We start from the raw sequence: 15,097 nt of genomic DNA on the forward strand, positions 1-15,097 counted from the left end.
TGGTTGAGGATTCCATGTGAAGCTCGCTTCCATCTTCGGCCTGATCATCACTTTCCATAAGGTGAGATGCAGGCCAAGAGCTTCTTCATTGCGGATTAAAAAAGCTTCCCCTCCCCAACCAGCCTGGCCTGTGGGGGAAATAAGAGTCGTGCTCCTGCAGTGGAGACTAAATGACCCGATGATGATGATTAATAAGTATTTTTTCTGTTTCAGGTGTCATCTCGCGTGAAGGCTGTCAGTTTTTCTGAGAGCGGAAACTATTTTGTCACCGTTGGCTTTAGGCATGTCAAGTTTTGGTATTTGGAGTACTCGAGAAGTGCTAAGGTGAGATTAACATATTTTTTACCTTATCCCCTTGACTTGGGGCTGATTTTTCAATCGTCAGATAACTTTTAACTGAAGAATAACCTTGCCATTTTGACATGTCCCATACTAAATCTGTCAATGTGCCAAACTTATTCTTCACTTAAAAGTTATCTATCGATTGAAAAATCAGCCCTTAAGGTAAAAAAACAATGAAAAGTTTTGGCTTTGTATTCGTCAAAGGGTTAATAAATACTTTAACAGTCAATTTAAGCGACAATAGATCAATGGTGTCGGTTTCGGGTCAGATCCGCGAAGTTAGGAACGCGGGTTCGATCCCCGCCGCCTGACTATTGTGGTAAACCTACTCGTAACACAAGCATATTTAGCTTACCACTAGGATTAACAAGGTAAAAAATCGGGACAAGTGCCATATTTGGCACATTCAAAATATTTTCTTAGGATGTTTTATTTGACATTGTGAATTTATTAACGCCCGTATTCACAAACGATGCTTGCTTAAGTCAAGCAGCAAATTGAACGCACAGCATGGTATAGAGCTCTGTGATTGGTTCGTGTGTCACCCTGTGCGTCCACGCGTATTGTGAGGCATCATAGTAATGTTTGTGCATACGGGTGTAAATGATTTTGACGTGAACGATATAACTTATTAGACTTTTTTTACCTCATTTCCAGTTCAAAGAACCAGTGCCTCTTATGGGTCGGTCGGCCATCTTGGGAGAGCAGAAAGACAACGAGTTCTGCGATGTAGTCTGTGGTCGAGGAGCGGCGAGCGATAGCACGTATGCCATTACTAGAGGAGGGCTGCTGTGTGAATTTAACAGCAGAAGGTTGCTGGACAAGTGGGTGGAGCTTAGGGTAAGTTTTCTTTAGGAAATTGAATCTTATGTGTAATATTAGAAGGATAAATAATGGACAAAATGACAGGCTGTGCTCTGGTGTGTACGAAGAGCTTTGGGTAAGTTTTATAGAAGAATATGGACCTTATAGGAGACTAATTAATGCATAAAGGTAAGGTTAGTAGAGGAAAATCGACATTATCGTATTAAATAGCGCATAAAATGCAATAAGAACAGGTTTGTGCCACTTATGGGTCGGTCCGCCATCTCAGGAGGAAAAAAATATGACGATAAAGGTGAAACAAACGTCCACCCATTAATAAACTTTCATAATAGTACTCTAAAATCTCATAAACCAAGTTTAACTTTCCCCCGGGACAAACTTGACCTTCACTGGTTGGGTTTTATTGGCGGTCAAGCTGTAGATCCTGGCTACACAGGAGTTGCAGCGTATCCCACATCTCGTGCTAGGAATATTCCCGTACAATATGACTGTTCTTATACTATAATGTTTTTATTCCCAGACATCTTCAGCTAACTGCATGGCCATCGGTTCGAACTACATCTTCGTTGGATGCGCGGAAGGAATCGTGCGAGTTTTCGCGCCGGATTCACTGCGCTACGTCACAACGTTGCCCAGAACACATTACTTAGGCGTAGACGTCGCCCAGGGAACAAATATCAGGTACCATAAACAAAACACTGGATATAGATCGTTTCATCCACTCAGACGCGCCCCACCATTCTTCCGCGAATGTTTGAGTGTTATCGGTACACGCTAATGCTCCATGAGTGCACACGCACACTACAGTAATGCCTTACGGCTTGCTCGGACCACACTCCCCGCACCCCGCGCGACCGGGACCACACATTCTGGGGCGCGCCCGAGTGGATGAAACGATCTTTAATTACGAAGTTATGATGCGTTGAAGTTTCGCGTGGCGTCACATTCACATAGTGCTACACTTTTAAGCACGCCTTGACGTCACGGGCCTCTTCTTTTGAACTTTGGCACTTTTTCTATTTACATTAGTTTGAAAAAGTGAATCATACGTGTCGAGTATTTTTTGGATAAGTTAAACGACGGACTAATTCAAACCCAGAAAACATTCCTATTGAGTGTATCGTCCAGGGCACTTATATTATAGGTCTAGCGCTTAACTGAGTCAGTGCCTGAGGTATGGGAGCGGCACGGGAGGAATGACATTGACATAATGTGATAAGATAGCATACAAATCTGAAGCATATCTGAAGTCTCGCTGAAGTTTGACGTTTCAAAATCACTCTCCCGTGCCGCTCCCATACCTCAGGCACTGCGCTTTTTAGAAGCCTACTTCATGAAAATAAATTACTTATGACAATACTCAAGGTCATTGCACACTTATCAACTCGGAAAGGGATCAACACCGTATTCCCTTCGCCGCAAGGCGAGGCGTTTACGTTACGGTGCGGTTAAATGTGCGTTGCGTTACTACAACAAAAAGTTTCATACAGAGAATACTGACCGCCTTTAGTTTGTTCGGTTACGATCCGTTTTCGGGTTGATAAGTGTGCTTCATTCTTAATTTTGACTCACGGTCTAGATTGAAGCTTCATTACATTTTTTTATATACCCTACACTGTAAACTGTTATACCTATTACAAACTAGCTTTCCGCCCGCGGCTTCGCCCGCGTGAAATTTTGTCTGTCACAGAAAAACCGCGCGCGTCCCTGTTTCAAAAACCGGGATAAAAACTATCCTATGTCCTTTCCCGGGACTCAAACTATCTCTATGCCAAATTTAATCAAAATCGGTTCAGCGGTTAAGGCGTGAAAGCGAGACAGACAGACAGACAGAGTTACTTTCGCATTTATAATATTAGTATAGATAAATAAATAAATCTCTATTTCAGCCATATGTTCAACCAGCCTCCAAACGCGAGGTATCCAGACGCGGTTGCTCTTACATACGACGAACGAAACCACAAGCTGACGTGTGTGTACAACGACCACAGCTTGTATGTGTGGGACGTCAGAGATATCAAGCGGGTGAGTTGATTTTGGACTTTATTTACTTGTAATAAAGTTGAAAAAATAAGATTAAGAGTCAGGTGACATTTTGTCAAAAGAATATGAACCGTATGTCCTCCACATTAGGGTGATATTTGAGTATTGTTGTAAGACGTAGTTGCTCTTACATACGACGAACGAAACCACAAGCTGACGTGTGTGTACAACGACCACAGCTTGTATGTGTGGGACGTGAGGGATATCAAGCGGGTGAGTTGATTTTGGACTTTATTTACTTGTAATAAAGTTGAAAAAATAAGATTAAGAGTCAGGTGACATTTTGTCAAAAGAATATGAGCCGTATGTCCTTCGCATTAAGGTCGTATTTGAGTATTGTTGTAAGACATAGTATCCATTACGTACGACGAACGAAACCACAAGCTGACGTGTGTGTACAACGACCACAGCTTGTATGTGTGGGACGTCAGAGATATCAAGCGGGTGAGTTGATTTTGGACTTTATTTACTTGTGATAAAGTCGAAAAAATATGATTAAGAGTCAGGTGACTCGCGCAGAGTCACCCGGTTGGCATTTTGCGTCAAAAGAATATAAACCATAATTATATCCTCTGCATTAGGCTCTTATTTGATCGATGCTACTAGAGTGTTGTGAAACGCAGTGAATTGAAACCAAAAGTTGAAGCCAATTAAACAATAGTTGAACTTGTAGATTTAACAACTTTTGTCAGTCTCCATTTTGCGGACAGGCAAAAAACCTCGCAGAGAGGTTTGGTTGCCATTAAAAATAAACTTTTAATAACTTCATTATAATGTTTGCCCACAGGTGGGCAAGTCGCACAGCGCGCTCTACCACTCCGCGTGCATTTGGGGCGTGGACATGGCCGGCGGGCCTCCCCACCCCCCCGGGACCTTCCTCACTTGTTCCAGCGATGATACTGTGCGAGCCTGGCGACTGCACCCGCCTCAGCCGCCGAATATATACACCAATGTGAGTCTTATTGCCTTGGAGATAGAGGTCATTGTTGTCTCAAACTACCACATCGTCTTCTAAAGCCCGGTCCGTGAGCACGTAGAATTTTGTCCAATGACCCCAAGCTGCCCATCCTTGTCGCTCGCGCGTAATTATATTGCTGTCGCGACTGTACGACGCGCGCCCGCAGTGAGTGTGCGAGCGTGATAACAACATAATTACGCGCGAGCGATAAGGATGGGTAGCTAGGGGCAGGCCTGACCGACTTTGTAGGCAGCACTGTGAATTTTATTAGGTGGGCTGCTAAATGTGTTCCCCGATCCAAAAAAATTCTAATAAGGATTTTCTCAAACGACAACACTTAAGTCATTTGTCAGTTTGTCGGTGATTAATTTGTCACAACTTTCAAAATATAAAAACGGCTATTTAAAGATTGTCGTGTTAATCTTTATCTATTGTGATAATAATGTATCGCGCATGGTATTTATTCTTCTTTTTTCTGTTTGCGCTACAAGCTTTAGAAATTATTTGAACATTGCATACAATTATTTTTTTCGTTTAGGTACAACTGCGTTATTCAGAGTAAAGCTTTCGAATGGTGAAAGAATTTTTAAAAACGGTCCAGTAGTTTTTGAGCCTATTCATTACAACCAATCAAACAGACAAAGTTTTCCTCTTTATAATAATATTAGTGTAGATATCTTTGAGAGTTGTTAATCAATATCGATTATCTTTATCTGTCTGACTCTGAAAGACCAAAATCTCTTGAAGTTTCCTGAAAATTTCATATTGTAAAATGTCATGGTGGTCATGGTTAAACTGGATGGTTATCCTGAAAAACATATTGTCTTGAGACTGGTACTTAGTAGGATAGTAGGTTTCATAATACAATCTTCTTCTTATCGTGTCGACAACAAACCTACACAGTGTCGGCCCAAAACTCCGCCACAAGAGTGGCGTTGTGAGCAGCATTCATTAAATGCTCCTGCGTGCAGTTGCTCGGGCACTCAGGGCTCGACATAACGTGCTTCGTCGACTGGGGACACAACCACACTCACTTCAAGTTTGAGCCATCCAAGAATCCCCACCGGAGCAGATTGTCCTTACTACCTTACCTATGAACCGAAAGTTTTTCGTGCTAGTGGTACAGAGCTTTATTCAACGCTGTGCGTTCGATTTGCTGCTTCACTTAAGCAAGCATCGCGTGCATCGTTTGTGGGAGTAAGTCTCGGACTTGGCGACATCGTTCAATTGTGACAGTTGCCATTGCAATGTGCACTCTCGCTTATTTATTTATTTTTAATTTATTTATTTTAACATGGTACAAATTCCTAAGGAGGATGTTCCGCCGCGAACCGAGAAGTGTAGACAGACGCTTCGTGTTCAAACATCGGAGCAATTCGAGCCCTTTGAATCGGGCGCAATTACATACCGAAAATCTTCGGAAGTTGGTCGAAGCGAAGTGAATTACGTGTCCACACTATCTATTGCCGCAGTTACGCTATGCACCAAATTAATCGAGACATAGTTTAGTCTTTAGTGTAAACGCGCACTTCAGTTAGTTTCGCCGTGCGTCTCGCGGCTCGCCCTTACTTCGGTATTTCTCGCACAGTGTAACTGCGTCAGTATGACTGAACTTCGGTCAATTTCGCGAGAATTAGAGTAGTAGTATAATAGTAGTAAAGTATTGTAGAGATGTAACACTGTTTAATAAGGGAGGGTGTAGTCTGCGACCGCCCATCGATATGGCGTCTGAACCACAACCGTGCGGAAGATAACTCCTACTTCAGAACACGCAGATGGCGCTGTGCCGATTTGATTCACGATATCATTTGATTTTTTCTAAATAAATAAGTAGATGCCACTGTAGTGGCATTTAAAGACTGAAAATTAGATTCTAGATATGTCTACTAATGAGCATGTACATAAATGAGAACAATTTTTGTAAGGAGGTCATCTTAGTATGATCTCTTGAATTTATTTAGGCCTTTGTCCAGCAGTGGACGTCATTCTGCTGAAACGAACGAACGAGGGCCTAAATTCTAAATTCTTATTATAATTTTATTTGACACTTTTTAGTTGTATCTCAATCTGGGCTGGGCGGTCATCATTTTTAACACCAAAGTGCTCGGGAAGACGAATCCAACGAACCCAAACTCGATGAGTTTCCGCCGTTTTGTTTAGGAGTTCCTATGGCCACCTTCCGAATCCATCTTCAGGATCCTGGACATCATCTAGCACTAAAGTTTTCAAAAAGACAAATCCAATGAACCCAAATTCGATGCGATTCCGCCGTTTCCTTTAGGAGTTCCTATGGCCACCTCCTGACTCCTTCATCAGACCAGCTCAATGGTATCATAACCTTGCATTGTCATCGTACTTACATAATTATACCAAATTTCAGCTCAATCGGTTGAGGAGAACTGAGACTCTAGACAAAGTGCAAATTGTAATCGCAAACCAGTCGAAAAGTCCCTTTTTTGTATGGAGTTTTGACGGATTCGATTTTCGATTCGATCAAAAAGTGCGTTTTGTCTAGGGGGGCTGGTCTTAATTTCACTTGCAAGATTTGTCCCACACATACTAACAAGTGAAGTCAAATAAAGCTTGTAAAATAGCTGATCGCATGTTATGCAGCGAGCTACATTTGATCAATGAGGGTTTTCGCGAATGAAAGATCCGCTAGATGGCGGGACGTGGATGTGGGGTCTGACTGCTGCGTGATTGGTGGATTTTGACATATCTGTCAAAGTCATGTCAAAAATAACCTATCATGCAGCATTTGGTCCTCGCGTCTACGTATTGCCATCTGGTGGATTTTTCATTCGCGAAAACCCTCATTCCTTAAAAAAAAATACGAAGCAATAAACCCAAAATGTGTGACCATTTACAATATACAAACATGGTTTTTGTATTCTAGGAACTTTGCAAAGTGCTGTACATTGACCCCGAGCTGAAGTTCCTGAAGGACGTGGATCTGACGGCGACGAATGAGAAGGACAAAGCAAAGTCGTACGACGATAAGACTGGCGTTCGGTGAGTTTGATATTCGTTGTTAGTTTCTTCTTCTTTATCATCAGGTAATGAGGGCTATCGTTTTAGCGCTCACCAGTTAGCGCCACTGTAGAGTAAGGTCCTGTCACTTGCTAGTAGCGAAGACAGTGGCGCCAACTGGTGAGCGCGAAAGTGGTAGGAGGACTATCGCATTTGCACTCATCAAGATGGCGCCACTGTAGAGTAAGGTCCTGTCACTTGCTAGTAGCGATGACAGTGGCACCAACTGGTGAGCGCGAAAGTGGTAGGAGGACTATCGCATTTGCACTCATCAAGATGGCGCCACTGTAGAGTAAGGTCCTGTCAATCGCCAGGGGTGCCAACTGTTAAGTATAAAAACGATAGCCCTCATTAACACTCGTATTTACAAACATTTCTATGAGTTCTCACAGTGCGCGTGGACAGGGCGACACATGAACCAATCACAGAGCTCTATTCAACGCTGTGCATTCGATTTGCTGCTTCACTTAAGCATCGTTTGTGAATGCGGGCGTTAGTCCGCTGAATGCAGGTTGCTACCAACCGGGCGATGTCGAAATCATTGGGGGAGGCATATGATCAGCAATGGACGTCCTGTGGCTGAAATGATGATAATGATGAAGAATTTAGTTTCTACTGTACGAACACGATTCTCCATTTTATTATAGCTATTAATAGGGGCCCGTGTGCACCTTTAGTATCTAAGGGGTTCCGCGAGGTTCTATGTTTTTCAGAGGGTCTGCTAGCACCCTATATTTCTTAAGGAGTTCGCGAGCGCTCTACGTTTCTCAAGGGTTTGCGAGCACCCTAAGTTTATTACGGGATCTGTGAGCATTCAACGTATTTCAAGGGATTTGCGTATCTTAGAACATCTGTGAGCACTCTACACCTTTCATGGGTTTGCGAGCATCCTACGTAGGTATCTTAGGGGATGTGTGAGCACCCTATATCTTTCATGGGGTTTGCGAGCACTCTACGTATAAGCCCTCAGCCTCGAGTTTAGCGGGCAGCGGGGCGGGAGCGGCGGCGGCGCGGGAGCGGCAGGATCTTATGCGTAAAATCAAATAGACCGGTTCTCGAAAACAGCGGCGCGGGAGCGGGCAACAAGCGGGCAGCGCACTCCTTCTTTTGCCCACAATAAATCGAGCGTTAGGAATAAATTTGAATCGAAATAAAATTGTCGCCGTTGTTCAGACATTTCGTTTGCGAATAAAAACAAATATCTCGACAACACAACCCCGAACACAACACTTCGCCGCTAAAGCGCCGCGCGAGCTGCCCGCTTGTTTCGAGAACGGGTCTGCGTTGCCCGCCCCGCTCCCGCGCCGCTGCCCGCTAAACTCGAGGCTGAGGCCTAATAGGGGGCCTGCAACCTCTCAATGTATCTGAAGAAGTTACATCTATATCTTTCGTCATTGCAGATGCGTCCGCGTATCCCCGGACGGCCAGCACATCGCGTCCGGCGACCGGGCCGGCAACATCTGGGTGCACTCGGCCTCCGGGGCCCTCTTACGGACTCTGGAGGCTCACGACGCGGAGGTCCTGTGCCTGGAGTACGCCGCCACGCCGCGCCTGCTGGCCTCGGCGTCGCGGGACCGGCTCATACACGTGTTCCGCGCGGACCAGGTGAGTTGGGGGGACAGTAAGTGCTCTAGGAGGGATAGTGGGCGATCTAGGAGGGATACTAGGGGGATCTAAGGGGACACTGGGGGCTCTTGGAGGACACTAGGGGTTACAGAGGGACACTGGGGGCTCTTGGGGGACACTAGGGGGGACTAGGGGGACGTGGTGTACCTTAGGGGGCCGAGGAGTCGCTAGGCAGGCTGGGGAGTCGCTAGACGGGCTGGGGAGTCGCTAGACGGGCTGGGGACACTAGGAAGACGCTAGAAAGACACTAGGGAAGGGAGTCGCTACAAAGACACTAGGGAAGGGAGTCGCTAGAAAGACACTAGTCGCTAGAAAGACACCAGGGAGTAGGGACGGACGCTGGAGCCCATGACGCGGAGGTCCTGTGCCTGGAGTACGCCGCCACGCCGCGCCTGCTGGCTTCGGCGTCGCGGGACCGGCTCATACACGTGTTCCGCGCGGACCAGGTAAGGACAATGAGGGATCTAAGGGGACACTAGGGGATCTAGGAGGACAATGAGAGCTCTGGGAGGGATAGTGGGGGCTCTTGGGGGACAATGGGGGCTCTAGGGGGACACGAGGGGCTCTTGGGGGGATAGTGGGGGATCTAGGGGGACACTGGGGGCTCTAGGGGGACACGAGGGGCTCTTGGGGGATAGTGGGGGATCTAGGGGGACACTAGGGGAGACTAGGGAGTCGCTAGAGGGGTAGGGGAGTCGCTAGAGGGGCTTGGGAGTCGCGAGGGGGGCTGGGGAGAGACTAAAGAAGGGAGTCGCTAGAAAGACACTAGGGTGTCACTAGGGTGTCGCTAGAAAGACACTAGGGTGTCACTAGGGTGTCGCTAGAAAGACACTAGAAATACACTAGGGAAGGGAGTCGCTAGAAAGACACTAGGGAGTAGAGAGTCGCTAGAAAAACACTAGGTTGTCACTTGGGAGTCGCTAGAAAGACACTAGGGAAGGGAGTCGCTAGACAGACACCAGGGAGTAAGGAGTCGCTAGACAGACACTAGGGAGTAGAGAGTCGCTAGAAAAACACTAGGTTGTCACTTGGGAGTCGCTAGAAAGACACTAGGGAAGGGAGTCGCTAGACAGACACCAGGGAGTAAGGAGTCGCTAGACAGACACTAGGGAGTAGGGAGTCGCTAGACAGACATTAGGGAGTAGGGACGGACGCTGGAGCCCACGACGCGGAGGTCCTCTGCCTGGAGTACGCCGCCTCGCCGCGCCTGCTGGCCTCGGCGTCACGGGACCGGCTCATACACGTGTTCCGCGCGGACCAGGTGAGTTGGGGACGCTAGGAGTGACTGGAGGGACACTAGGGGGGGCTGGAAGGACTCTAGGGGGACACTGGGGGTTCTAGGGGTACACTAGGGGAGACTAGGGAGTCGCCAGAGGGGCTGGGGAGTCGCGAGGGGGGCTGGGGAGAGACTAAGGAAGGGAGTCGCTAGAAAGACATCAAAGAGTAAAGAGTCGCTAGAAAGACACTAGAGTGTCACTAGGGTGTCGCTAGAAAGACACTAGGGACGGGAGTCGCTAGAGAGACACTAGGGAGTAGGGAGTCGCTAGAAAGACACTAGGGTGTCACTAGGGTGTCGCTAGAAAGACTAGGGAGTAGCTAGAAAGACACCAGGGAAGGGAGTCACTTAAAAGACACCAGGGAGTAGGGAGTCGCTAGACAGACACTAGGGAAGAGAGTCGCTAGACAGGCACTAGGGAGTAGGGAGTCGCTAGAAAGACACTAGGGAAGGGAGTCGCTAGACAGACACTAGGGAAGGGAGTCGCTAGACAGACACTAGGGAAGGGAGTCGCTAGACAGACACTAGGGAAGGGAGTCGCTAGACAGACACTAGGGAAGGGAGTCGCTAGACAGACACTAGGGAAGGGAGTCGCTAGACAGACACTAGGGAAGGGAGTCGCTAGACAGACACTAGGGAAGGGAGTCGCTAGACAGACACTAGGGAAGGGAGTCGCTAGAAAGATACTAGGGAGTCGCTAGAAAGACACTAGGGAAGGGAGTCGCTAGAAAGACACTAGGGAGTAGGGAGTCGCTAGAAAAACACTAGGTTGTCACTTGGGAGTCGCTAGAAAGACACTAGGGAGTAAGGAGTTACTAGAAAGACATTAGGGAGAAGGGAGTCGCTAGAAAGACATTAGGCAAGGGAGTCGCTAGACAGACACTACGGAAGAGAGTCGCTAGAAAGACACTAGGGAAGGGAGTCGCTAGACAGACACTAGGGAGTAGGGACGGGCGCTGGAGCCCACGACGCGGAGGTCCTCTGCCTGGAGTACGCCGCCACGCCGCGCCTGCTGGCCTCGGCGTCGCGGGACCGGCTCATACACGTGTTCCGCGCGGACCAGGTGAGTTGGGGACGCTAGGAAGATTAGGGAAACGCTAGGGCGGCTGGAAGTTACTAGAGGGGACGCTAGGGGCTCTAGGAGGACACTAGGGGAGACTAGGGAGTCGCTAGAGGGGTAGGGGAGTCGCTAGAGGGGTAGGGGAGTCGCTAGAGGGGCTGGGGAGTCGCGAGGGGGGCTGGGGAGAGACTAAGGAAGGGAGTCGCTAGAAAGACACTAGGGAGTCGCTAGAAAGACACTAGGGAAGGGAGTCGCTAGAAAGACACTAGGGAAGGGAGTCGCTAGAAAGTCACTAGGGAAGGGAGTCGCTAGAAAGACACTAGGGAAGGGAGTCGCTAGAAAGACACTAGGGAAGGGAGTCGCTAGACAGACACTAGGGAGTAGGGGCGGACGCTGGAGCCCACGACGCGGAGGTCCTGTGCCTGGAGTACGCCGCCACGCCGCGCCTGCTGGCCTCGGCGTCGCGGGACCGGCTCATACACGTGTTCCGCGCGGACCAGGTGAGTTGGGGAGTCGCTAGGAGTAATTTTAGGGATACTAGGGGCTCTAGAGGGACACTGGGGGCTCTAGGGGGACCCTTGGGGCTCTAGGTGGACACTGGGGTCTCTAGGGGGACACTAGGGGCTCTAGGTGGACACTAGGAGCTCTTGGAGGCGCTAGGCGGGCTGGGGAGTCGCTAGGTAGGAACATTAGCTAACGGAGTTACTAGAAAGACACTAGAGAGTCGCTAGAAAGACACTACGGAAGAGAGTCGCTAGAAAGACACTAGGGAAGGGAGTCGCTACAAAGACACTAGGAAAGGGAGTCGCTAGAAAGTCACTAGGGAAGGGAGTCGCTAGACAGACACTAGGGAAGGGAGTCGCTAGAAAGACACTAGGGAAGGGAGTCGCTACAAAGACACTAGGAAAGGAAGTCGCTAGAAAGACACTAGGGAAGGGAGTCGCTAGAAAGACACTAGGGAAGGGAGTCGCTAGAAAGACACTAGGGAGTAGGGACGGACGGAGGCCCACGACGCGGAGGTCCTCTGCCTGGAGTACGCCGCCACGCCGCGCCTGCTGGCCTCGGCGTCGCGGGACCGGCTCATACACGTGTTCCGCGCGGACCAGGTGAGTTGGGGGGACACTGGGGGATCTAGGGGGACGCTGGGGGCTCTAGGAGGGATAGTGGGGGATCTAGGGGGGACAGTGAGTGCTCTAGGAGGGATTGTGGGGGATTTAAGGGACAGTGGGGGCTCTAGGGGGACACTGGAGGCTCTAGGGGAACACTGACACGCTGGGGAGTCGCTAGTTAGGGACATTAGGGAAGGGAGTCACTAGAAAGACACTAGGGAGTCGCTATAAAGACACTAGGGAAGGGAGTTACTAGAAAGACACTAGGGAAGGAATTCGCTAGAAAGACACTAGGGAAGGAATTCGCTAGAAAGACACTAGGGAACGAATTCGCTAGAAAGACACTAGGGAAGGAATTCGCTAGAAAGACACTAGGGAAGGGAGTCGCTAGAAAGACACTAGGGAAGGAATTCGCTAGAAAGACACTAGGGAAGGAATTCGCTAGAAAGACACTAGGGAAGGGAGTCGCTAGAAAGTCACTAGGGAAGGGAGTCGCTAGACAGACACTAGGGAAGGAATTCGCTAGAAAGACACTAGGGAAGGAATTCGCTAGAAAGACACTAGGGAACGAATTCGCTAGAAAGACACTAGGGAAGGAATTCGCTAGAAAGACACTAGGGAAGGGAGTCGCTAGAAAGACACTAGGGAAGGAATTCGCTAGAAAGACACTAGGGAAGGAATTCGCTAGAAAGACACTAGGGAAGGGAGTCGCTAGAAAGTCACTAGGGAAGGGAGTCGCTAGACAGACACTAGGGAGTAGGGACGGACGGAGGCCCACGACGCGGAGGTCCTCTGCCTGGAGTACGCCGCCACGCCGCGCCTGCTGGCCTCGGCGTCGCGGGACCGGCTCATACACGTGTTCCGCGCGGACCAGGTGAGCTGGAGGGACACTGGGGGCTCTTGGAGGACAGTGAGTGCTCTAGGAGGGATAGTGGGGGCTCTTGAGGGATACTAGGGGGGACTAGAGGGGCCGGGGAGTATCTTAGGGGGGCCGGGAAGTTGCTAGGCGGGACACTAGGGAAGGAAGACACTAGGGTGTCGGCCGTTTGGTGTAGTGGTTCAGAACGGACTACTATGCCGAGATGTCCCGGGTTCGATTCCCGGCCGGGCAGAAATTGAAATGATGAATTTTAATTTCTGTGACGGGTCTGGGTGTGACTATGTATAATATTTATGTATTTAAAAAAAAAGAAAGTATATAAGTAGTATATCCGTTAAGCTAGCACCCATAACACAAGCATTAAGTTGCTTACTTTGGGGCTAGCTGGCGCTGTGTGAAATTGTCCAAAGATTTAATTTGTAATTAATTTGTGGGTGTCACTAGGGAGTCGCTAGAGGGGTAAGGGAGTCGCTAGAGGGGCTGGGGAGTCGCGAGGGGGGCTGGGGAGAGACTAAGGAAGGGAGTCGCTAGAAATACATCAAAGAGTAAAGAGTCGCTAGAAAGACACTAGGGTGTTGCTAGAAAGACACTAGGGAAGGGAGTCGCTAGAACGACGCCAGGGAGTCACTATACTGACGCTAGGGCGCCACTAGAGCCAGCAGGCACCAGGCAACATCTGGGTGCCATTGGGGGGTCACTGGGGGCTTTAGGGAGACACTAGGGGCTCTTTTAGGACGGTAGGGGAGACCTGGGAGTCGAGAGGGGGGCCGGGGAGTCGCTAGACAGACACTAGGGAGTAGGGACGGACGGAGGCCCACGACGCGGAGGTCCTCTGCCTGGAGTACGCCGCCACGCCGCGCCTGCTGGCCTCGGCGTCGCGGGACCGGCTCATACACGTGTTCCGCGCGGACCAGGTGAGTTGGGGGGCCACTGGGGGAACTTGGGGAACACTGGGGGATCTAGGAGGACACTGAGTGCTCTAGGAGGGATAGTGGGGGATCTAGGGGGACAATGGGGGCTCTAGGGGGACACTGGAGGCTCTAGGGGAACACTGACACGCTGGGGAGTCGCTAGTTAGGGACATTAGGGAAGGGAGTCACTAGAAAGACACCAGGGAGTAGGGAGTCGCTAGAACGACACTAGGGAAGGGAGTTACTAGAAAGACACTAGGGAAGGGAGTCGCTAGAAAGACACCATAGGGAAGGGAGTCGCTAGAAAGACACTAGAGAGTAGGGAGTCGCTAGAAACACACTATGGAGTCGCTAGAAAGACACTAGGGTGTGACTAAGGTGTCGCTAGAAAGACACTAGGGAAGGGAGTCGCTAGACAGACACTAGGGAGTAAGGAGTCGCTAGACAGACACTAGGGAGTAAGGAGTCGCTAGACAGACACTAGGGAGTAAGGAGTCGCTAGACAGACACTAGGGAGTAAGGAGTCGCTAGACAGACACTAGGGAGTAAGGAGTCGCTAGACAGACACTAGGGAGTAAGGAGTCGCTAGACAGACACTAGGGAGTAAGGAGTCGCTAGAAAGACACTACAGGGAAGGGAGTCGCTAGACAGACACTAGGGAAGGGAGTCGCTAGAAAGTCACTAGGGAAGGGAGTCGCTAGAAAGTCACTAGGGAAGGGAGTCGCTAGAAAGTCACTAGGGAAGGGAGTCGCTAGAAAGTCACTAGGGAAGGGAGTCGCTAGAAAGTCACTAGGGAAGGGAGTCGCTAGAAAGTCACTAGGGAAGGGAGTCGCTAGAAAGTCACTAGGGAAGGGAGTCGCTAGAAAGACACTAGGGAGTAGAGAGTCGCTAGAAAAACACTAGGTTGTCACTTGGGAGTCGCTAGAAAGGCACTAGGGAGTAAGGAGTCGCTAGACAGACACTAGGTAAGGGAGTCGCAAGAAAGACACTAGGGAGTAGGGACGGACGCTGGAGCCCACGACGCGGAGGTCCTCTGC

The 15,097-nt window shown here is 49.3% G+C and overlaps 1 protein-coding gene across 1 annotated transcript in view; it reads left to right on the forward strand.

The window, feature by feature from the left end:
* The window catches only part of LOC135085617 (uncharacterized), a 101,430-nt gene that overhangs the window by 54,168 nt on the left and 32,165 nt on the right, over nucleotides 1-15,097 (forward strand). The window contains exons 8-13 of the mRNA XM_063980393.1: nucleotides 214-324; nucleotides 1,000-1,182; nucleotides 1,688-1,848; nucleotides 3,057-3,192; nucleotides 7,065-7,180; nucleotides 8,599-8,803. Of these exons, the coding sequence (XP_063836463.1) occupies nucleotides 214-324; nucleotides 1,000-1,182; nucleotides 1,688-1,848; nucleotides 3,057-3,192; nucleotides 7,065-7,180; nucleotides 8,599-8,803 (912 nt within the window). The remainder of the gene's footprint in view (nucleotides 1-213; nucleotides 325-999; nucleotides 1,183-1,687; nucleotides 1,849-3,056; nucleotides 3,193-7,064; nucleotides 7,181-8,598; nucleotides 8,804-15,097) is intronic.

This window comes from Ostrinia nubilalis, chromosome 29 (genome assembly GCF_963855985.1).
Source record: "Ostrinia nubilalis chromosome 29, ilOstNubi1.1, whole genome shotgun sequence".
Lineage (NCBI taxonomy): Eukaryota > Metazoa > Arthropoda > Insecta > Lepidoptera > Crambidae > Ostrinia > Ostrinia nubilalis.